This window comes from Zootoca vivipara, chromosome 7 (genome assembly GCF_963506605.1).
Source record: "Zootoca vivipara chromosome 7, rZooViv1.1, whole genome shotgun sequence".
Taxonomy (NCBI): Eukaryota; Metazoa; Chordata; class Lepidosauria; order Squamata; family Lacertidae; genus Zootoca; species Zootoca vivipara.
In genome coordinates, this window is record NC_083282.1 from 54574460 (window position 1) to 54599884 (window position 25425).

At 43.4% G+C, this 25425-nt stretch overlaps 1 protein-coding gene across 20 annotated transcripts in view; it reads right to left on the minus strand.

Moving 5' to 3' along the window:
* The window catches only part of PLEKHA6 (pleckstrin homology domain containing A6), a 191605-nt gene that overhangs the window by 52268 nt on the left and 113912 nt on the right, over positions 1-25425 (minus strand). For 17 of the 20 annotated variants that reach the window (XM_060277080.1, XM_060277077.1, XM_060277076.1 and 14 more), the window contains 5 exons: positions 10854-10934; positions 9828-9942; positions 9087-9191; positions 8468-8540; positions 6049-6149 (listed from right to left, as the gene is read on the minus strand). In XM_060277080.1, the coding sequence (XP_060133063.1) occupies positions 6049-6149; positions 8468-8540; positions 9087-9191; positions 9828-9942; positions 10854-10934 (475 nt within the window). Of the gene's footprint in view, positions 1-1267; positions 5839-6048; positions 6150-8467; positions 8541-9086; positions 9192-9827; positions 9943-10853; positions 10935-18713; positions 20648-25425 lie in introns of those variants that run through there. The other 3 variants (XM_060277088.1, XM_060277086.1, XM_060277081.1) reach the window with 2 other exon arrangements.

Genomic DNA, 25425 nt, shown 5'->3' on the forward strand with positions numbered 1-25425 from the left:
GTGTCTGATGTGAAGGAAAAGATTCCCCACTTCTCTGTTATGTCACCGAACATCTTCTCCAGTTCGATGTTATATCCAGTCGATCTTTGCTCCACAGAAATCACTGAGAGCCACTTAGGGTTGATCCCTCTTTATTAGCAGAGGCCATTTTTCCATCTTGCTGGAGTGCAGCAAAGCCTAGGAAATGGCTTTTATACATCATGCTGCTTTGATTCTTAGTCTCTGAGGTGTATATAGGAGCTGAAGACTTGTAAAAAAAACCAAAGACATGTCTTGTACAGCATCGAAAAATTGGCACCCAACATCTTCAAAGAATACCATCCTAGGCTGGACCTTAATATGGCTCCAGGCCCAGATAAAAATATTTCCAATCCAAACTCTTAACCCAAATTGGAACAGCTTATTTTTGATGCTTCTATCATTTGCAACATATCCATTCAATTGACACTGAAATCTTTCCAGATCTTTTTCTTTTATCATGAACACCTTATGTTGTATTGTAGTATAAAACAGTCTTGCTTGCAGTTTTCTGGTTTTGTGTCTTTCACATTTGTTTGGTTTTCATTATGTAAGAAAACTCCCCTCTTTGTGATTTTTATTATTATTTTATTTTAGTTGAATGTTTTGCAGAAGAAACGTACAGCACAATTTATTCATTTATTTAGTTTTGTCCATCAACTTTGGTTAATGATCAGCGGCCACTCATCAACCTAGCGAGATCTGAGGGTTCTTGCAAACAGATCTGAGAGCTCTTGCAAATCTGCCTTCTTGACTGACATTTTGCTGAGCCAGATCAATATCTTCAGTACATATGCTCTACACCAGGCATCCCCAAACTTCGGCCCTCCAGATGTTTTGGACTACAATTCCCATCATCCCTGACCACTGGTCCTCTTAGCTTGGGATCATGGGAGTTGTAGACCAAAACATCTGGAGGGCCGCAGTTTGGGGATGCCTGCTCTACACCAAGAGCCAAGGATTAGGTCCAAAAGCTTGGTTATTATGAAGACATATAACACAAGGCAAACATATTCAGATATTGTGCATTGTCATTAGGTTACATACCTCTGTACTTTCACCAGTCTCCATTGTTTAGGAATTTCTAGGTGTTTGATGAGCCTAATGAAGAAATCTAGGATTTCCTCACTGAAGTTTTATCTGGGAAATGATTGGAGGTGAATAAAGCATGCGGGACAATTTGCACTCATCCAAGCTTCATCTTTCTTTTCTGGCATGCATGCGTTTGGAAAAGGAAGGAAAATACTACCTATTTGGTGCCTGGGTGATGGCACTGCAGACGGGTTATCAGAAGAGATCTCCTGTCCGGGGGCATCCTCACGCGGAAAAAGAGGGAAGACAGAGAACAGGTCAGCCACACCCAACAAGCAATCCAATGGGGAGAAGTATCAAGCAGGCGAAGCGTAGCAGGAGCAGAGTTGACTGCCGTGGAAGGGAAGCTGAAGCAGAACTGAAAGGGCCATAGCTTAGCAGCAGAGCATCTGCTTTGCATGCAGAAGGTCCCGGGTTCAATCTCCAGCATCTGTGGTAGGGCTGGGAATGTTCCCTGCCAGAAAATCTTGGAGAGATGCTGCCGGTCAGTGTAGACAATACCGAGATAGATGATGGGCAGATGGTCTGACTCAGTATACTACAGCGTCCTATGTAGCTGGGCACATGCCAGATGCCTTATGAGTCTAAGGCTGAAAGGTCACATTGGCCCTGTCTGAGCTTAAAATAATCTAAAAGAAAATTGGGGGAGCCGATTCCTCTCCATCTCAGCCCATGGGACAGGTCTGAGCCAGTATCCTGCTAGGCAAGGGGAAATGCAGATATGCAAGGGTTGCGGCAGCAGGGCATGCCATAAATAATATTGCAGCATGAATGTGGGATGAAGGAAATGAACAATACTATTTAGGTCTATCTATTTGGAACAATCTAAGTCTATCCATCCTACGACAAACTTTATTGTGGGTTGGTTATCTAATCCCCCTCAATAATAAACAAAGGAACAAAACACAGAAGCAACCAGAGACTATTCTCTGCTACCTTACTACCCAACACATGTCTGGATCTGGGGGATGCTACAAGAATCAGCATCTAAGACTGAAAGCCATACTTACTTGGTAATCAGCCCCATGAAAATGCCATAAGGATGCCTATGACCCAACTATAAGGTTCCCTACCCTAAAGTGCTCAACAGATCATTAATTATACTATCACTAGTCCTCTGCAGCATGGGTGCACTTTGAGTTCTTAGAAGTATCTCCAGGCTGAGGGGAGTGTGTAAGCGTGACCCAAATCCCTACTTCACTGGAGTGGTCGGACAACACCTTTTTATCAAACCTCAGTGCGGTAGCACCCAAATGAAGATACTTGTGCCCTAAAACAGATCCTTGCTTTGTTAGTAATCTGGGATTTGACAGCCCATCCAACACCACTGGTGCCAATAAAGCTTTCCAGAGGGCAAGCTCAGGCTTCTTCTCAAGGTGACACTATAGAGAGAAAAGAGGGTCCCTGTGCACACATCTGAGCCAGAGGAAGGCAAGAGGCCCAGACAAGCATACTTCAAAGCTCATCTGTTTCTAATGGAGCCACAGCACCTCTAGCTAAACATTCTTCTTTTCTCTCCCCCCTCTATGGGGCAGGCAGGAATGTTTGTAAAAAAACAACCCCACATATCAATAGTTTCCAGTTCTTAAAACATCCCTGTCCCATTTCAGTCCCATTTATTCTCATTAAGAGGGCATAGATACCATAGCACACCCTTGGGACATCTGAACTAGAGCTTTATGGTGCTATTTCAACAAGCAGTAAGTAGCAGGCATGCAGTATAATGGAAGAGCCCTCTAAAGGGCTGCCTATAAACAAAATGATTTAGGAATGTAACATATGGATTGGTCGGTTTTTGTTCACATCATGAATCTTATTGGGTCTACTAAGATTTGTTTTGCATAGGTAGGAAGACCTCTCAAGCACCCCAATTTGAAGCTAGTGTTTCTAAACTCTCCCTCATTGATTTTCAATGTCCCTGATTTATTTATGCTTTTTTTTAATAAAAAAAAGGAAACATGATGTTGTGTATTAGATCACATTGTTTAGAGACTTGGGATCCGTATCCCTCATTCAAAAGGGAAACTGAATGTATGAGTCTACACATGTACATATATCGACTCAGTCTTGGGCTGTTACATCAAAAAGCAACTTGGTGGTCCAGGCAAGATAGACAGAGCTTTCAGCTCTTCTTTGATCGTCCCTCAAAACTAACTCACAATAACCAATGTGTGACACCCTTCCAGCAATGTGGAGTGTTGCAGCTACTCCTAGAACAGTGCCACGGCCCTTAGGATGTGATGCCAGAAGTTGGGAACGACTTCTCCTCTTTCCTGCAATGTCCTTTGCATTGATGGCATGTTTACATCACCTCTGGTCTCCCCACCTGCTCCCCCCAGATCTAGTGCAGCAGGCCAGAGAGCTGCTGCTGTTGCTCTGGTGCGAGGAGGCATCACCCACCATCAGGACAGAAGGATGGTTTCTGTGACTAAGGGGCTTTCCTTCCAAAGTGGGGCTGGCTGAAGAGGCACGTGCATTTCAAATTATCAGCAGCTGCTATACCTCCCTTGTTAGTTGAATCATGCAGGAATTCAGACCTCTGGCAACTCTGAGGAGCAGAGGCAGACCAAGTAGCTTTAGGTTGTGACATGAGCCTCAATCAGCAAAAGAGGATGTGCCACTCCAGCATATTGGAAAAATTCAGCCACTCACTGGATAATAGGCATGAAACTGAGCCCCTGTGGTGTATTGGTTAGAGCAGCCATCCACAACCTGATGCCCTCCACATATTTCAGACTATAACGTCTGTGCTAACTGGGAGGGGTGGGAGTTGCAGTTCAAAGCATCTGGAGACCAGGTTGGGAAAGGCTAGGTTAGACTGCAGCACTTGGGTCAGGGACATCTGGGTCCAGTCATCATCCTCATATGGGGGGGGGGAGCCATAATCTCTGAGGTTCATCAAGAATGCCACCCCAAACTCATTGGGAGAAGGGGAAATATACATACCCTGTTTCTCATATTTTAAGACATACCCATAAAATAAGCCATAGCAGGATTTTTAAGCATTCAAGGAATATAAGCCATACCCCGAAAATAAGACATAGTGATAGGCGCAGCAGCAATGCTGGCCACGGCAGGAGGAGGAGGAAAAAAATAAGACATCCCTTGAAAATAAGCCATAGTGTGTGTTTTTGAGGAAAAAATAAATATAAGACATGTCTTATAATATGAGAAACACGGTATGTAATAGATAAATGTATGAACAAGGCACGTTTACAAACACCATTCCTTGTCCCGTGCAATGTTTTTTGTGGGGGTGAGTGAAACTAAGTTATTTAATAATCTAAAGCATTTTCCAAGGTCAGTGTTTCCCAAGAGTGTACAGCATGAGTACTTGAGTTAGTCCCTTCCCTTTAAAAGGGAAGCAAATGATGTCCACTAGCAAAGCACCTCTCCTCCGCCACCCGACAATGCCCTGTGCACAATCAACCATTTTGGAAATAAACAAGCAAATAAATATTAAATTCTTGTTTGGAAAAAAAATGTATGAAAGAGGAGCAAAATAGTTTTCAACATTTCAAAATTAAGCAAAGGGTTCCTCCTCCCAGATGCCCACCATGAGACTCCCACCCGCAGCCTTTTGGCTGATCAACCATCCAACTACCATTGTGGGTTTAATCAATGAGAACAGCAAGGGCTCCTGCAGCATTTTTCCAGCTTGTACGCACAGCCTTCCTAGTAAATATGTCTGTCAACAAGACGTGCTTCCCTCTCAGATGCCGAGGCTCAGAAACAGCCTCAAAGTCCCTGCAAGCAAGCTTGAGGGACCACAGTCAAGCATCTGTAAATAATGTACTTTAGCTGCCATGCTCTTCCCTTTTGGCCAGTCCTCCCTCTGCAACAACTCCTCAGTGCTATTAGTCAGAGGGCGTGAATATCTCTCCTAGGCAGCTCGGTGGGGACTACACAGAACTGCGTTTTTAAAAAAACAAAAACCAGAAACTCCAACAAGAGCTCAGTCTTGTGTCTAAAGACCACTGCAGATCAGTCTTCCAGTATCACAGAAGACTTCTATGTAAGAACATCTTCCAAAGGGAAATGGGAGGTGGGTGATGGTATCCCTGAACGTGCTGCTCATTACTTCCTGTTGCAATACTTAGGGACAGACAGGAAACCTGTGGCCTTTCAGGTGTTACTGGACTCCGATTCCCATCAGCCCCAACCAGCATGACTCATGGTCAGGGATGATGTGAGCTGTAGTCCAGCAACCTCAGGAGGGCTGCATTGCATTTAAGGTCAATAACGTCCCCAGCCTCATGTCCCCCATCATCAGTATCGTGAGCAGCATCATCAGCAATAACTATTCAATGCATTTCATACATGTCAGCAGTGGTTACAATGGCCCTGAAAGGTAGTAGGTCCGCGATATCATTCTCATATTGCATAGGTGTCAGGCTGAGGGTAATAGAAAAATGGCTTGCCTAAACCCAAACCTGTTGAGCTGCAGTGAGATTAGAAGTGGATACTTCTAGGTTCATGTCCCCGTCCCTTAGAGACTTCACAACAAAGGAAAGTTGTCAAAATTAAAATAACCACAAGTGGTGAAAGGAACGCTAGGATATCATGGTCTTGGAGAATAAGGGAATAAAGTTTTACAAAAGAGGTGTTCATATGTTGCATTCAACAAGTGTACAATCTGTATATCTGTGCATTCAACAGTTGAGCTGTACACACATCCAGTTATTTACATGTAACATTTGACAAGTATATGGTCTGTGTAACTCGTTCATACCTCTTCATTCAGTCACTAGTCAACTGCCCACCTTCAAGAACCAAACTCACAGGGTCATGAGCACCACAGCCTAAGAGGAGCCTCAGTCCCACTACTGATCCTAACACACAGCTAGAGCGGAGCAGTTTCCATCTTCCAACCACACTTCTAGCTACGCATTCAAGAACATCCTGCCACCTCTGTGAGAACCTCAGCCATTTACTGACCTTAAAGGTGTATTTCCTGCTGATGTTATCCGACGGCTGAACAGCTGCAACACGAAAACTGAGAAGTGGGATGCTGCCCAAGATGCTTTCCTCCTTCTCATCTGCATGAAGGAAGGTGGGAGATCAAAGAATTAGACACGTACGGAGGCATCCCCTTCTCTCAGCTAACAAGCTAGAAATGCTGTCGCTCTGGAAGGTTCTCACACAAATGGGCTCCTTCACCGCTATCAGTGGGAAAGAAGAATCCAAGGATTCTCCTTACTGGCAAAATAAGAGCTGGAGCATTAAGAACAACAATTGCCCCAAGTGGGCCTACACATCTACGTACTGTACCTGGGGAAAATGGCTCCTCTCCCTGTCACATCCGTACTTGCTACTGTCTCTGTCTCAGGCCAGCAAGCACCCTCACACACATATCAGTTACGTTTACAGCTCACAATACTGTCTAGTTAATAATTCATCCCCACCTTCTAGATACACTGCCAGAGAGGAGTTCAGGCAACAGGTCTCTGAGAACCAAAGGTTGTGACGCAGATTTTATTTATATATATAAAATCTATACACACCCACACCCCTGTATATGTATGTATATATGAATGTACAGTAAGTCCACAACTTAAGCACATTTAACTTGTGCACATTCAGCTTTGCGAGCATGACCAAAACAAAACAAAACCAAACCAGAAAGGGGACAGGGTTCTGGGGAAAATGACTCTGACAATCCCACCCACCATTGAACCCAGTGTGTTTTGACTATATGTGATTTTGGTTTAGGTATGATCCCTGGAACGTAACCCCCACGTACATTGTGGGTTTGTGACAGATGGCTGGGGAACATGTGGCCCTCCAGATGCTGTTGGACTACAACTCCCATCATCTCTGACCCTTGGGTTTTGCTGGCTGGAGATGATGGGAGTTGGAGTCCAACAAGTAGGGCAACGAGTCCTCCATCCCTGAATACTGACACTTACATACACACACATACCAATATTGGAAGATGAAAATGCACTGGAGTTCTGAATTCTCATTGGGCATTTTTCAGTCATCCAATGACTGAAATAAACCACACACCTCATGGACTGGGGCCCCTCAACTTATAGGCACCTCACAAGCCTTTTTTTGTACCATTACAAGTTCAGTTCACTAAACTCTGGCCTGAAGGACCAGTGCCAGTCCTTTTTCAGGGGAAAGCATGATTGACAAAAGGGTGTGTGTGTGTGTGAATGTCAGCACATGTCCTCTGTGTAAGAAAGAACCAATGATCCAGGCCATCTGCTCCAGAGAAATATGGCAATAGCTGTACCAAGTCTGGCCTTCAAAGACCTTCCACAGTTTATCATCACACAGCTTGCATTAGAAGTTACCATAATGCAGAGAGGAGGAAAGAGAGGCATGTTTACTAACAAACATTTTCTGCCCCATGTGTAATCTTCTCCTAAAGCTGCAAAATGCCATGCTGATGCCAGATATATGGAAGGCTATACAACCAGAGATGGGATTTCTCAGTGCATTGTCAAATCAAGTCAGAGTTGCTGTACGCATTAGCTTTAAGCATTTACCTGTTTCTCCGAAAATAAGACACCGTCTTATATTTAGTTTTGGCTAAAAACAACAACAACCCACTATGGCTTATTTTCAGGGGATGTCTTTTTTCCCCCTCCTCCTCCTGCAGCGGCCGGTATTGCTGCTGAGCCTATCACTATGTCTTATTTTCAGGGTATGGCTTATATTCCTTGAACGCTTAAAAATCCTGCTATGGCTTATTTTATGACTACGTCTTAAAATAGGGGGAACAGGGTACCAGAGATTTCCACCCATTTGTCCATCTCTTCCAACAGTAAAATAAAACACTGAGAAGGGGCAGTCAGCCCTCAGATACCCCACAACATTGTCTCTCTCCGTTTGCTGAGATTCATTTTGCGCTGAAATTTTCTGAGCAAATTGGGCAACTGGAGAAAAGGCAGAATGCTGGCAGTCTGCAGAACAGTCACAGGAGAAAAGGCAGAATTTTAGTGTTTTACGTGCACTCAAATAATGAGTCCCACTTCCTGGTAAACTACACTTTTTGGCCCTGAATCAGTCTTTTTTCATGTGGAAGGTGACTTTGCCAGTATCGCAGACACCCATTGGTTATTACCCATGACATCACTGTCAGACTTGTTGAAAGCTGCTTTTGTGTCTACTCATGCCAGCTTAAATGCCAGCATTTCCCCAGAGGCTGTATGCCATCTTCATCAGATGAACACATTGCTGATACAGGTCACCGGACTCCAATAGGAAAAGACCACCCAAAGCATGGAGATGAACGCAAGCTCTTGACTAAATAAAGGCATAATTTATGGCTTTGCTTTCATGCTATTTCCAGCACTTGTGAGTTACTCAAAGTGCCTACACATCAGACCTTGGTTCTTCTACATACCTTTGTAGTAGAAAAGGCAGCGATCCACCAGTACAAACCAGCGCTTATTCCATTGCTTCACCCCAGAACTCGCCTGTAAAGAGATGTTGAAAGCAAATCAAGGCCACAGCATTTATAGCACTGTATGTAATAAAGAGTTGTAGAAGTTTGAAAAACTTCCCATGAAGAGATGGAACACCTGGTACTGAGCTCAGCAGAAGCAAGGGATCATTGGAATTCTTAGGGGATTTCCAGATAAACAACCCAGAAGACCTCTGAAGTCAAGTTGAGATCCTGACAAGGTGGATGGCAGGATAGCAATGCCCAATATTCTCAGTTACAAGTGTATGTGGTACTTTGGATAAGATTCCAAGTGGAGTGGATACCAAATAGTTGAGACTTAGGTTTCACATTGTGCCCTTGGCTGAGGAAAAGTTTGGGATACATTAGGAATGGAGGAAGCTGTGGTGCTAGATATTTGATGGACTCCAACTCCCCATCAGCCCCAGCTAGCATAGCCAATGTTCAGGGATGGTGGGAGTTGTGGTCCCCCAACTTCTGGAGGACCGCTGGTTCTCCATCCTAGAGTTACATGGGTGGATAGATGACGATTGGGTACCCAACAGCCTCTGTAATGTACCTGCTTGAAGAGCCAGCCACTCTTAGTCACTGCAGCGTTGGGATTCCTCTTCATTGAATTGGAGCGCTTCCCAAAAGCAATCCCCTTCCGAGAGGAGCGCGAGGCCTTTGGGAAACGAAAGAGAAAGGTTTAGGAAGGAAGGCTACTGATGGAGTGCACAGATTCCTCTGTGGAAATCGCTCACAAAACCACAACCAATTCCAGGAGAAATCACAGGATAACATAGTGTTTGTTAGGCTGAGGAATGCTGCGTGGAACACTGATTTCCTAACACAGAGAAAAGGCCCGTCATATAAGAAAGATGAAGCATTCAAACCATGGGAAACCTGTATTCCAGCCTCCAAAAGTTGTTGGACTACATATCCCTGACCACAGGCCAGGCTGGCTGAAACTGATAGGAGTTGGAATCCAACAATATTTGGGGGATATCAGATTCCTCATCCATGATTTAAACCAACCCACAGTGATGTTTCCACCCCAGATTGGGTAATATTTGTTGTTTATGCTAAGAGCTCCATGGATAAAGGCAGCCATGGTTTTTTAGGCTTCTTGTCACTTATAATCTGCTGTGTTTGTCATTTATCTTTCAGGATTTCATAATGCAAGGTCAGTAATGCTGTCCCCATTTTACAGATGAAGAAAATTAAGGCCCGAATAACTTGGGCATGTTGCTCAAGCAGAACATTGCCACAAAGGGTGTGGGGGAGACAACCAAGGTCTCCATGAGAGAACAAAGCATACCCTGCCATTTGGTCGTTCCTGAGGCAAGTCTGAAACCATGGTGTGATTGGATGATTCACTGTTGACTGCTGCCGGCCGTTTGCTGCCTGATTTGCTTGACATGTCCAAGGCAGATCTGCAATAGAGAGACAAAAAGAGAAGCATAATATTCCAGCATATTTTGCTAGAAGGAAAGAATTGTGCTGCATTTGTACTGGTTTGTGGGTGTGCTTTTAATTCCTGCATTTTGCATTTTTAATATTCTATTTTTGCAGGTAAGCTGACCAGATAAAATTTGTTGATGCACGACTATATGCAACAAGTAAATAAATATTTTCTACTATCTTTAGCACATAATGCCGCCTGGTTTGTTTATATATAATGCTGTCATTTGCACACTCAAATAAAGTCACGGGCGTTTGTCTACAGTCACAATTCATTGAAATCAATGGAGCATCTTTACATCAGCTTCAACAATATCAGGAGCTACGTTGTATTATTCAGGGCTCTTCTACACTTCCACTAGCGCTGATGCATTTCCCCAGGTAAAACCCACTGTTTACTGCTGAATCAAAGCAATCATCAATTGGCCTTTCTCCAGATGGATATTTGCTCCAAATTAGTGCTAAAGAGAAGGTATTCTGGGGGAAAGTGGGGGAGCAAAGGCAACACCACTTGGACCCACACCTAGAAAACATGGGACAAGCAGAAAAATGTCTGGACCAATGCTTTCCAGGCATAGGACAAGCAGAAGTGTGGACAAGTCCTCAGGCTTCTCCAACCTGGTGCTGTCCAGATGCTTTGGACTATAGCTGGCTGGGGCTCATGGAAGCAGTAGTCATAAACATCTGGAGGGCTGCAGGTTAGGGAAGACAGGCACAAATGCTCCTTCACATCCATCAGAAGTTGCCTTGCAGCAAATCCTTGCTGTTCTTTCTTGAGCTGAATTTCTGGGGCAAGAAGAATGCCATTTGCTCTCAGGTGGCACACTTAAGCCTTCTCGGCTCCTTCTCGGCTCTCATGCTCAAAATGGGAGAGAGTACCTACCTTTGCAAGTCAAACTGGTTGTTCTCTTCTGGGATTTGGCCAGTCACTGGGTGAATAAAAGTGTTCCGTCTTTCATTATGGCTGGAAAAACAAACAAGAGAGATGGGCTATGCATTAATTAGGTGGTTCAGGTTGAAGTACACTCCCCATGTTGGCTGAGGATTCGTTAGATACCACAGAATTAATAACCTGTCCAAACAATCCATCTTTCAGAATGATCATCCAGTATCTATAACTATTCTGCAGCAGTGGATTTACATGACCAGAGGCATCAGTTAATTCAATAAACTCTCCTTTATGCAGTATTTCAATGCATGTGATGGTGTAGTGGTTAGGAGCAGTAGACTCGTAATCTGGGGAACCGGGTTCGAGTCTCCGCTCCTCCACATGCAGCTGCTGGGTGACCTTGGGCTAGTCACACTTCTCTGAAGTCTCTCAGCCCCACCCACCACACAGGGTGTCTGTTGTGGGGGAGGAGGGGAAAGAAGATTGTTAGCCGCTTTGAGACTCCTTCAGGTAGTGATAAAGCGGGATATCAAATTCAAACTCTTCTTCTTCATGTGCCACTTGATTTATAATCATTAATCAATTAATAATTTCTTATTGGTTAATTGTTTCTACTGAATTGTGAATTATTAAGACTGTTAAAGTGACGTAAAGGGAAAGAGCCACCACACAAGGCTTTCAAAAAGAAAAAGAAAACAATTCAAGGTATATAACTACATTAATAGTAGTAGTAGCAACAGCAGCAAAATAATAACAATATATCAATATATCAACAGTTAAATGAATTGGGTATACAAATAAATACAACTGAGACTCAACATTATATGGCCACAGGATTGAGTATATTCAATCCTGAGTTTGTGGGTGGGGTTGCCCCCTTAAATTTTATATAACCATCTCATTTTCCTTGTCTCCATTTCTGTTGGCACGCACCACCTGATTTCACTATGAGAGGGAGCGCCAGTGTGCAAGAAGGCCCCTTGCTTTTAAGGTCTGGCCTTTTCATTGCTACACCTGGCCCAGTGATCAATTGTGATACTATAAACGTCTCTACTTTCACTGCAGGTATAGAAATATGTTTATGTTTTCCCCTTGCTCATGTCAGAGAAGGAAATTACAATCTACCTTTGAGAATCTACAAAAGCTTTACCCCGTCATTGCTGTTTCAAATGTGCTTATAGCCTACAGAATGCTTCCAAGGAATCAACCATCAACATGTAATAGCACATACAGTTCAATGTAAGTGCTCATTTTGGGGAGCTATGCTATCACAGCAGCCAAGGCACCTTATTGTCAACTTCTGTGGAGGCATATCTCAGCCTGCGCGGAGTTTTCCCCATACAGATCAGACACCGCTTGGAATAAACAGCATCTGTATTGATGGCTTTAATGAAAAGGAAGCAGCATACATAATACACCAATGAAAGACTTGCGCAGTCACCAGGAAACAAACCGTGAGCTCAGCAACCTGTGAATTTCACCCTGCCACTCAAAAGAAAGCCTTTCTCGTGGTCCCAGCTCTCTATGTCAGTTATTCAACCACACACACACAAATGCACACACCAACCACAATAATTAAAGTCTCCACAAACAGCAAGTGTGATTCAGTTTGAAATATTATCATTGCACACCTGAGGCCCAAAGGAGATTACAGTGGAGGGAGAATATTAATACAGTCCTTTTCATGCACCCACCTAAATGAGACGTCAAGAGCTACACAGCCTGGGTTTTTTTTCTGTTCAAGGGCTAAAATGGCCACTGTTTGCTGGCAGAAATCTGGAAAGAGTGCTTTGTAGCCTTCGCCAAACCTTGTGCCAGTGAAACATTTTGATAATTTGAACACTGCAAACTCTGTCTAAATGCCACTGATTTAAACCATATGCTAAAGAAGATAGGAACTCATTCTACAGGTTTGGAGCTAGTTACTGCCAGGTCAGGACTAGCCCTATACTGTAAACATTGTTGCCAATAGGAATGAAAGAAACGACCCCATCTATTTTTCATGTCTCCCAGTGAGCAACTGCAATGGTAAAATTCAAAAATGCCCCACCCCACCTCCACCATGATCTGCTGTCAAATAAGTGCCTCAATATATACCAGTATATTTTAAGTGGCACCTCTGTGTCATTTATGAAAGCACCATGGACCTGCTCTTCACAAATACATTGGTACAGAAATCTGTCGCTCCACTGGTGCTAAAGAATGAGAGATAATTTAGCGAAAGGATGCTGCCATTGAGAGGGCTAACTAGTTAAAGCTAAGATATCATTTTCACATTGCGCAAAGCAGAGGTGGAACAGTTTTGGACAAGACTATCTTAGAATGCAGGTAGGAGGAAGTCTTATTTTTAATGTTCCTCTAATGAACCCATGTCTGTGCATCAGATTCACACCAGAAAGAAAGGCTTAGGATACCCTTATTTCTGCTAACTTCTCCACGTTCAGGGAAGATACAGACAGACACACTCACTCTATCTGGGAGTGGGGGAGAAGAGAGACAGAGACCCCCACACGGAACAACAGATCTATCCAACAACAAGACCTACCCCATAAGCATTTAGTGCTTTTCCAAATAACACTGCAGTGTACTGGCTAAAACAAAAACAGAAAATATTAAATTACAGAAGCCAAAACAAATCAGGGCAGCATCATTCTGTGATGTGCTTTTCCAGACACAGATTTTAATTAGAACATATTCTGTTATCTTGGCCTGCTGGGCATTGTTACTTCTCCGGGCCTGTTTACAAAAAATAAAAATAATAATGTTTTCATTCCTCCCCACCCTAAGGGAGGTTGTCTAAGGCCTAGTGTGTGTGTTTATGCCCTGATCTCATGAACTGAGTGTGCACATGATGAACCTGTTGTGTGAACTGCGTAAGAATAAACCACAAGTTTGCCTGCACATGAGTAATTCCACACAATTTGTCCCTTACACAAAGGAAGCCTTTCATCATCACCCGCTGCATCTTCTTTCTGTGCATTCTCTGAGCTTTTAAATGGCCAGGCATCATCTTAGGGCAAAGAATTGGCAACTCAAGTCCAGAAAAGAAGAGCACAGAAAAGAGTTTATTGCAAAGCAAGGAGCTAAACCACACTAGGACGGCAAAGAAATTCAGGGAACCTAGACATGGTTATCAGTGAGGCATGAGTGAACACAAGTGTGAAGGCCAACTTACTCAGGTTGGGCTCATGGGCTGCCATATTCTCTCTACACCCCCAGAATTACTCTGGAGCCTGACCCTTTCCCCAGGATGAACAACTTGGCAGGCTGAATATCGCTTGGCCAGCAGCTGCCCCTCCCAATCACCTTCATGGCGGCACTTCATCACTAGTTTCTAAAACAAATCCTTCCTCGTGGTGTTATGAAGGCTTTACAATATATTCCAACTACAGAAGTCTAGTCCTTAAAATCAGGAAATGATTTTCACATTTTAAAGCCAAACTTGCCATTCCTGCTAAACCTGAATCTACTTTCACTGAATTGTTTTTCTTAATTTGATAACATCCTTTCTAGGAAATGCTTATGGAGTGGCAAGTTCAACCACAGCACCCTCCACCCTTTCCCCAAAGCCAGTTGTGGGTAGGGTTATAAAACCCAAGATCAACATAAAACAGAGTAGGTACTGCCAATCTCAGCAAAGCTTCTGAACCACTTGCAACTTATGAAAGGGGTTAACTTCTGTGTGCTAAAGGAATGCTGAAGGCTGGTGGTATTTCTCTAATAACTGTGTTGTTGTTGTTTTTTTAAAACAAAAACTGAACATGGGGGTGCATGCAAGCAGTGAAGCAGAGCAGGGCTAGTCTTTAAGCATTATCAATTCCAACCCCACCCCACCCCAAGCAAACAACATACCATTTGAGCTCCCTGCCCCTTAACTTATTTTCACAACCCAGCTGCAGAACTCAGACTCAGGTTCATTATAGCAGACAGGCACAAGACCAGTTAGCTCACAGGAGAAAGATGCTTTGAGGGTGAAGCATCCATAAGCCGAAGTGGGGGAGGGCAGAGACCATGGCAATCAAGGCGATCCTGCTGGCTTCAAGGAGCTTTGGACTAAGACCACAGAAATTTCCTGGAGCAGATTAAACGCAGGTGCTGGGTAACAAGCTGTAACTGGCTCACCTTGCTCTGAGCTGAATGATACTATCTCTAGAGTACGAAATGAGACCATGAATAGCATTACATAACAAAACAGCAGGAGTTGTAAGGAAAAGTGCATAGGAGGCCATTCCTTACTCAGAGCCTGATACAGGAACTACCTAATAAAAGAAACAAGAGGAGACCAACATGGAATTGAGAGATGAGGCAGGAGGTAGATTTAAAAAGAAGACAGCCTTTTTCATGCCCCCTTCTGCTTACCCCAATTTCAGTGCCTGCCTCCCATTCCCACTTCAACTTCTGCCATCTGTCTCCTCCCGTTCTCACCTAATTTTTCTCCACAGCCCTCTGCCTCCCAATCACCCACCCTGAGAACATAATAAGAGCCTGCTGGGTCAGGCCAACAGCCAATCTAGCCCAGCATCCTGTTCTCATAGTGGCCAACCAGATGCCTGTGGAGAAACCCACAAGCAGGACCCAAGCAGAAGAGAAGAGCACTCTCCCCTCCACATCTTCTTCCAAGGCACATCTTCTCCATCACCAGAATAACAAACCTGTTTCCTCCCTACTCACCCCTCAAAACAGTTCCCTCCTCCCCTTACTTCCACTGGCATTTTGGGGTAGTGGATCTCAACTCTTTAAAGGCACTCTCTTCTGCCCTTTCTTGGTCTCCCTTCTCCTCTGCCAATTGGTATGCATGCCTCAGCATCCGCATGCAGACAGCAAGGCTTGTAAATTGATAGAAAATTTAATGTGCTGGTTTAAAACAATGCAAAGTGATCAACCATCTCAGAAAAAAACAGCTGTTGAGAAATATCCCACAGATGAACTGCCAGAGGCCATGTTTTCTCTGCTCGCCACCTTGGGATTATCTCCCTCCCAGAAGCTCCCTAGTCTCCTGACATTTTGTGGCCAATGCAGTTCTTCATTACCGAAGCGAACACTTAAGAACCAAAGAGCTACAATTTTGACTAGTTGATTATGGTGGATTATACACCTCCTTGCAGCATTATTTCAGCCTTAAATTGGCTCCTGACCAGTGCTGGAACAACACTACCTGCCTGCTGACTCCAGCTCCACTGGCTTCTGTCCAGGGTCCTGACGACTTTCTTCCCATTCTCTCTTGCACTGTGAGTTCACTACGATTACTGCTGCCTCCTGCCTGCTGATCCATGATCTTGCCTATTCATTTATTTATTGCACATAAATACTCTCCCCAGGCTTATTTCACCTCTGTGGGATTTATCCTCAAACAGGAGGCATACTTCAGGAGAGCACATATTTCTGAACTTGTCCTCACCCCTTCCCGAAATCGGAAGCAGTGCCCCTGCACAAATGCACTGCCATGCACAACTCAGTAATATTTAAGGTGCTCTTCCACTATTAAAGTAATAGCCTGATGAACCATTAGCCTAATCCAATATTGCGCTAATTGTCTATGATTTGGGATTATCTTGGCATTTATTTGTGGTGGTATGAAACATAATGAAGGATCAAGACAGATAATGCTCTTGTAATTTTGTAGTGCACCTAGAATGCAAATCCCAAGAGGGACCGTGTTGCTGACCTCATCAGCTGAAGCTTATCATTGGAAGCTAAAGTGACCCTGATGGCAAATATCAGATGTCCCCAAATGAGGGCACCTTCAAATGAAGTATTCATGACACAGAAATAGCATGGCAAAATCTTCCGAGGGTAAATTTACCATGTCAAAATGCAGTAAGATAAGTTCAATTGCAAGGCACAGGACAATAGCCTTTTTGGGAGGGAGGGCAGAGCAATTGCCCTGGGCTGCATCCTCTGAGATGGACACGTTAAGCATTGTTGAACAGTGCACTCCAGTTGGGGGGCAGAGTAACACTGACACTGGGTACGATGAGGAGGAGGAAGTAACTCAATTGCATATTCTGCTTCCTGGACTTCTGAGGGTTCTAATATGTGGCTGGTTTTACCTCTGGTATGCCACAAGAATATGCTATCCACCACCTGTTAATTCAAGATAAATTTCCATCATAGTTGTCAGGATGCCCACATCTCCATTTTACTTTCAGGAATTGAGGCCCAAAGCACATGAAGCAACTTTCTCCAAAGCTACTGTGATGGTCTATTTTGAGGTCTTTCATTTCCCAGCCCAGCATCTAAATTAAAGGTTTCTGCTTTGTCTATTTCTACAGGTATATGACCCCCCCCCCAGTTCCTTTGCCTAGTAGAGATGGGTCTAGGCTACGTTATCCAAATGGTTCATCGCCTTGCACAATGTCAACATGCAAGCCAAGAATATATTGCAACTGTGTTTTGAGTAGGATAAATAAGCCTTGTCACTAAACCCAAGTTCCCAAAGTACACAGAGTTTCAGTAGAAAGCATGAAATCACATCAGCAAAGTTTTTTAAAATAAAAAAATAGCCAGTACATAATTCCATTTCATGTTTTGTTCCCACCAATTCAATTAAGACATTTTTATTAGTTCATACCCCAAATAAATAATGTTGCATTTAAATTGAGAAAATAAAGGAACAAAAGTCCCCAAAACAGATTTTAAAAAATAATAATAATGGGGTGGGGGAAAATGAAACAGTTATGTTTATGCTAGTACACTTGAAAAATGAGTTACAGCATAGCTAGTGACCATGTAAGGATGGCAATGAGACATACAAGAGGCAGAGTCTCGCTTCCTAACTACAGAAACAAGCCAGCATGATGGGGGTGTTTCATATGGGAAGAGAGGCATAAACTTTTGACTTGGACAACATCAGTCCATACCCAGTACCAAATTCAGAGGGAGAACTAGTGTTTGTACCTGTTAGCACTGTGTTCTGCAACAATGTCAGATCAGAAACTCTTGCTTGAACCCATCACCATTCCCAATTAACAACAAAGTACCTACAATAGTGTTCGCCCACATCCATTATTTGTTCCCCTTGCTTTTACCATCCTGCTTCTCCCTTGTGACTTTCCCCATTATTAAAACTTTAAAGTGTATGGTCCTTGGGGCAGGGGCCTGTCTTTTTATTCACTTGTAAAGAAGCCAGGTATCTTGAAGGTACTGTACTATATTATTACTACTACTGCTATTTATGAGGGCTATTGCATGCATTATAATATTTCTTAGCTATGGTGTAAATTTACCTGGCACTCTACCTTCAAGTACTGTTTCATTTCTAAACTGGAACACGGTAGCAAAGAGACTCAATTTGAGCACACATTACAAAGCCTTGTGAAAACTAACTTTCCTGGAGCAGCCGAAACCACCCAGAGTGTTATTCATGGACAGGTATAGCCTGTGAGACTTTTTAGAGCCATTGCACTGTTTTGCTTCCAGCCTTTATTCAGAAGGGTTCTTTAATCAGTTCAGCCAGAAGCAGGTTTGCCTTTTATTCTCGGGCTCCCTCCTCCTCCCTTCAGAATCCTTTGTAGTTGTGTGTGGCTTCTGCACCTCCTGCTGGCACTCGTCCAACCACCTCCTTCTCCACCCCACCCCCCCACCCCAGTTCCAGCTTTCAGGGTTCAGCACTAACACCACCGAGCTAACTTCCCCAGAACCGCCTTAAATATTCCCTCCCCAGCAGCTGCCTCTCCTGGTCCTATTCCACAAACTCCTGAGTTAAGCATCTGCTACCCCAGCACTGCAATGCAGCAGTCACTGACCAAAATGAAGTTCCCAATGAGCCATCCTTTGAAACACATGAGCCCCCAGAGCAAGAATGACAAGGCCGCGACCCCGCTGCCTCTTGCAGCATCACCTGGAAAATCCTACCTGACCCGACGGTCCGCTCGGAACTTGAGCATGGTGGCAAAGTCTCAGCTGCGATCCCTGCCTGCAACCATGTCCCTGGAAGGTGGGTGAAAGGTAAGTCTTCCCAGAGCACAGCCGGTTCCCCTATGCCCTTAGGAAATGTGCCATAACGGAAAGTCCTGCGCCGGCAAGGATAGGGATGTGGTGGTCCAGTATGCCTCCCCCATCTTTAAACTTCTTTACTCTCCTTGAGTTCAGGGAAGGCAGCAGCTGCTTTCTGTCTTTCTGTTCTGATTTCTGGGCAGGCAAGAGAGAGAGGGAGAGGGAGGGAGAGGGAGAGATCTGCTGCCTCTCCCTCTCTCAGGCACCAGGGTCTATCTAACCTAGTCCAGCCTCATCATTCAAACAATGCTCTCAGCCTCACATGCAGCAATAGCAGCAGCCAGCAGGCATTGCAAAGGAGTGCAGGGGGGTGGGGGTGGAGAGAGTGAGCGATTTCAAGCTCAGTTCCCCCAAGGAGAGAAAGGTGAAGGGTATACGGACACCGGCATGTGTCCAAACACACACAAACACACAGCAGGTGCAGCAGGAGACAGCTTGTGCTTTAACCTGATCAGAGTGTTTTCGGAAGAAGGGCTTTTTTGTAAAGGCTGAAGGTGAAGAGCATAAAATGCTGGCATTTCCCTTAGCAAAGGATTCTTAGGGACTAATAGGGAGCTGAGCTCTATAGTTTTAGAAACTCTGTCTGACTGATCTCCTCTCTTAAGTACGCTACAACGATGATGCCCATAAATAGATTGCGACTATCAAATGGATATTTGGTTCTGAAACATGCCATTTCCATCCCGCCCTTTATCTAAGACTCGGTGTGAGCTGCAACACCTTCTTAAAAATCAAGAAAGAAACACAAAAGAAACACCATATGAAACAGCTCATTTAACAGACGCACAGAAAATATTTTTTGCTGCTGGCTTTGTTCAGGTTTGCCACCGAGATTTCCTCCTTGATCCTGTCTTGCCTCACTAATGCTCCTTTAATGTCAAGTGGTCCTAATGCCCTTAAATTGCTCTCCATGCTGGCTTATTAGGCCATATTGGTTTTGATTAGGCTAAGGCAATTTAATGCTGCATGAATCTGAAAAGTTCAGTAATTGCATTATTTGTACACTTTGTCAGTCTTCCTCCTGGACCCATAATCTAACTACTAATGCCCTTCCCTTATTTGTTATATGAAAACTCTGCACTGCTTTTTGACCCATAACGGTCCTCCAAGCCACTAATAACCCACAGAATAAAAATGTCTAAAAGAATAAACAGCAGGACCATCTCAGGATCAAAGCACATATCACAAATAACAAAGACCCATGGGCAGAGAGCAGCAAGCATTTGCACTTCCAACCAGAAAAGTTTTACAATAGGAAGGTTATATTAACAAATCTTCAAAATGGAAAATGTGTTTTACAGTTGACTGCTGACAGAGGAAGCATATTCTAGACTGCCTGCTATCCAGGCATTATCATCCTAGATGTGCAGGCCCTGACTGTCAAGCTACAAGCCTATGCACATTTATTTGTGACAAAAAAAAACACCACTGCACTTAGTGAGATTTCTGAACAACTATGCAACAAATAATATGCTTTCTATGCCTGGCTGGGTAGAAAGTCTAGGTTTGCCAGGCCACTCACATTCTACTAACTCAAAGCTAAGAATTCCTGCAATATACTAGATCCTGTTCTTCAGATGACACCTTTAGTTACATTATGTCTTGAGAGTAACCTCTGCAATGATCTTGATGTTGATGGTGTATCTCATTTTTCTTTCAAAATCAAAGCAGCCAACAGGCAAGAAATATCAAAACACAAACAACGAACAAAACAGTAGCAATAAAATCAACCTGTGAACAGCATCAAGCAAGCAGAATCCAACCAACAGCAACAGGAGTGCACAAATATGAGAGAGAGAGAGAGAGAGAGAGAGAGAGAGAGAGAGAGAACCACCAACAAAAAAGTGAAACAGCTGTCTTGAAACCTGGAGATGGAAGGCTAGCAAGTGATGGGGCCAAGAAGGCGTCCCTTGGGGGAACATTTTATAACACTTGCGCTGCTTCTGGAAAAGCCCTGCCTGGTTCTCTTCTGCACAAGGGTGAACACAGAACAAGGTTTCTGATTATGCATGGAAGACACACATAGGAGAAGGCAGAGCTTAAGGTGCTCAGATTCCAAACATTTAGACCTACAAAGGTAAGAACCAGCATCTTAAATGAGGTTCAGAGGCATTTAACCCCAATTTTACATCCAACCCTTTTGCTACTAGGGTGTTGATTGGGAATGGAAGGATAGAAGCATATGACTCAAATTTTGTATTGTTTCCTATGGTTACCTGTTTATTTTCTGGACCAGAATGTGGGGTGGGACAACTACACTAGTTCCTGGAAGGTGTGTCACTGTTGCAAGGCAGTGGTGTAAACTGGAAGTGTAAGCCAGTGTTCCTGCCTGTGCGTTTGCACCACACTGATTTCCCGCAGCCTGTCTCCTCTTCCTCCTGGCAATCAACAGTTGGCCATCTTCTGGGAAGCTGACATGAATGCACATGGTAAGGGCACAGTTGACTTACCAACTTAAGCAGGTGAAAGGCACCCCTAGTCATTGCTACCACCTTCCTGGCCTTTCTAAAACAGTGTCAGGTCAAGGAGCTTCCCCAAACTACTAACCCGTATCTTGAGGAAGAGTGCAACCCCAGCCAAAGCAGACTATATACGTCTCCCAGGATTGACTGATCCCCATCAGACACGAGACATCTGTCATACTATACAAAAGATAAAACCTAGAAATCAGCTGCAGGGTCCCAGGCATAGCTGCCAAGTTTTCCCTTTTCTTGTGAGGAAGCCTATTCAGCATAAGGGAAAATCCCTTAAAAAAAGGGATAACTTGGCAGCTATGGTCCCAGGGTGTGGACTGAAGGCATTTAGGGCCAGCACCTTGCTGAAGCTAAGCAGGCCTGGGTCTGGTCAGTGCCTGGATGGGAGACCTCCTGGGAACCAGATGCACACTGCCTTGGGTTCAATGCCAAAAGGAGGGTGGAATGTAAATGCAAGACAATAAGTAAATATAAAGCCCTCAAATTGTATAAACCTCCCAATCATAAACATGTTTTCTCAGAAGCAGGTTGCCTAGTAGTAATTAACCGAAATGAGCCACCATGAAATCACTGGATTAAACCAATATCAAGAAGAAAATTGATTGGTCTCACTCTGCCCTCATAACAATCGAACCAGTCAGACTTAAGGAAGGCAAAGTGGGCATGAGGATTCTCCCTCAAGCCATTCAATGATATTTGAAATTGAAATTGATGAAGGCAGTAAATCTCAGAGCTAATAATTAAAAATGCATATATTTTATCTTTTTTTTTTAAAAAAAAAAAGCTTGGTAGTATATATTGGCATTCTTCCTAAAGAAGCTTAGTGGCACATTATCCTCTCTCAACAGAATGAAGGGGAATAGATTCATACTCTCCAGCATGTTGAATCCCAAAATTGGGTTGTGTGTCTTTCCACCCACACAAGATCGCAGAGCCCAAAACACACACTTTTTTCTGTGCTGTGCTTTTATTTATTTTATTTTATTATTTCATAAAATTTATATACCGCTTGATTGTAGGAAAACCTCAAAGCAGTTTACAAATAAAATTATCACTAAAAGCTTTCCGACTGTAATTTAAAATCTACACTGCTATAAACACAGTTCTCCTGTACATAGTTTAAAAAATGAATTGATCTAAAAAAAAAAGCATTTTTACTGATTGATTTTTTAATACAAGACAGAAAGGGGGGGTATACAGCTAGCCTACTGTACAAAGGTAAAAGTCACATTTGTCACTCTCCCCACTTTTGCCACCCTGGCATGCGGCCCCTAGAAGGTTGCATGGAAGAGTATGTGGCCCATAGGCTGAAAAAGATTCCTGGCCCACAATTTACTAACAGCACAACACTCAAAGACCTAAACAGGCAACAAAAAACCAGTTGTTTTAATCAAGAGTTTCATGAAATGCAAGATATTGCAGCAAAGGGGGGGTGGAAAGATTGCCTTGCTAGTTTTCCTGTTTTTTGAGCGAGAGGGAGATTGGCAAATGTTCCTACAGTAGTGGTACACTGTGGGTGGACTGTACTCAGCTTCAAAATAGGTAACTTATCTTTAAAGGTCAGAAATATCTATTAGTGAGCAGCATCACTCGTCACTGACAATGGCAGGCTTACGGTACCAAATATCACATGCCACTTGGAAGTGCACTGCATGACTTAGCTGGGGGAAGAAATGTATTTTTCCCAACATCACAGTGCAGGCTGAATTCACAGGAAATGGTACATTGTGGTCTATTATTACATGAACAAGCCTCAGGCTCCTGTGTTCTCCCCCTTCGTTTCATCTCCCAGTGCAGCTGCAAGGAGGAGATGTTGTTGTTGTTGTTGTTGTTGTTGTTGTTGTTGTTGTTGTTGTTGTTGTTGTTGAATTTATATACCACCCTATACCCTCAGTGTGGGGAATGGGAAACTTTCAGTTCTCTTTGCAGCTAACTGCATTTACTGTTATGTCTGAACCTGCATAAACTGTGGCTAGTCTTTAACTATGGCTTACTGATATAAATTGATTTCAAACATTGGTTTCAGAAGCAGACATTATAATAAACCATAGCTGAGATTAACCTAAGGTTACCAGACGTCCCCGTTTCCCGGGGACAGTCCCCAAATTTACAAATCAGTCCCCTGACAAAATCCATCTATTTAGTAGGAAGTTGAAAAGTGTCCCCAGATTAATTGAAAAAAATCTGGTAACCTTAGATTAACCACAGTTTAGGGTTTGGGCATAACATTAAACTGCAGTTAATCGACAACGTAAGTGAAACTTTCCAGTCACCTCGCAGAGGAGAATTGGGGCAAGGTGAAAAAACTGGGATCATTCAGTTTGTAATTTAAGGGTTAATTTTGTTAATGTTAAAGTCAGCTAGCCAAGCAGAGGGGCAAGTGGAGGTATTGCTTAGCAACCAAGCACAGTGGTATGATCCTCACCAAGGGTACCATGTGGTCTAATTGGCTGTGCAGTTCTGAGGAAGTTTTCCTCTGTATGTTTGGTTGAATGTCTCCTTGCTATGTACACGGCCAGAACTAAGAAAGACAAAACCTGTCTGTTTACTTCTTCTCAAATTATACACTGTTCTGTTCAATTTCCTCAGTAAAGTGACTTTTCTCTCTAGGTTCCACCTGCATTCTATATATGACTTTGCTAGCAAGGGGGATGTATGAGCCTAAGGCTCACTCATATAATAACAAACATAGTTTATTACTACCGTACATATGAATACAGTCACTTTTTTGTACATCCTAGGAGAAGTGTTAGACACCCTGCTTTGAGAGAACAAATCTGCATTCCCTGCAGCAGGGACAGAGAACCTGTAGCCCTTTAGATGTTGACATACTCCAACCTCCATCATCCCCAGCCAGCAGGGCTAATAGTTGGTGATGATGTGAATTGCAATCCAATATATATGGAGGGCACCACGTTGAGAAAGGGTCCCTACAGCTAATAAGTAACAACTGTGCATTTATTGAACAACAAACAAAAAAGATCATCTGGAGGAAAGACCTTCCAATAAGCCTGATTAGTTCTAGTCTACAAGCCAATAAGGAAAGGTCCTTATATTGACCCTGTTATTGGCTGCAAGCTTTCCAAAAGTAACATTTCCTAGCTCGCATCTGCAAAGGCTTTGTAGTTTGGAATTTAAAGGAGAAAGTGTGGAATTTTGCATACACACTCTCTTCTTTGACAGAAAAAAAATCATTTAAAATTAATTTAAACAAATCAATATTATAACATACAGCTAACAGAGAAACAAGTATGAAGCATTTTTTCACTACCCTTGTGAATATCTCCAGGCTATGGCACCAGCTGATTTTAACCACTTTATGACTTACCAGGGTTTAGTTCCTGGAGTGGTTATCGAAGCGTAGTTTATGAATGTGAAGTAGTTACAAAAAAAAATACTTCTGAACATGTCCAGAGTATTCTTTCTTAATTCACTTCTTAATGATAACTATATCCCCATCCTTGTGATGGGGACACATTGCACAATGAAAACACAAAGGGCTCACACACAAAAACCCCTTTCAGAGTCAGCCCATGGCACACTGGCTTGGGAGTTTTACTGGCAACCACCATGTCATTGAGCTATTCCCCGCAGGCCCCTTTGCAAGGTCGGGTAGGAAACATCTGAAGATGGTGTCACAGGGTGTGTCACACAACAAGGGGATTCACAGGCAGGTAAATTTCACTGAGTGCTGCAGCCCCACATGGCCCACTGGTCTTCAGGTGATGGGTTGGGACCCACTAGTGGGTCATGCCCTAATTCAAGCTGGGTCGCAACAGGAACACTACCACCATGCAAATATAAATGGTGAAAGGTTAAGAAATGGGTCCCTGAATGCATTTTTGGGTCCTGGGTCTCCAAAAGGTTGAAGATACCTGGCTTAGCCTATTACCATATTGTTTATGAAGGCTAAAGAGGGCAGGTGGCATCAAGCTTGCTTTCTTTTCTTTCTTTTCTTTCTTTTCCTTCCTTCCTTCCCTCCCTCCCTCCCTCCCTCGTTCTCACACACACATTCTTTATTTGCAAAAAGAAGGTAATTGCAGCGGTAATAAATTTTGAGCGAAGGTATCACAATAGTATTTTTCACACATGACATT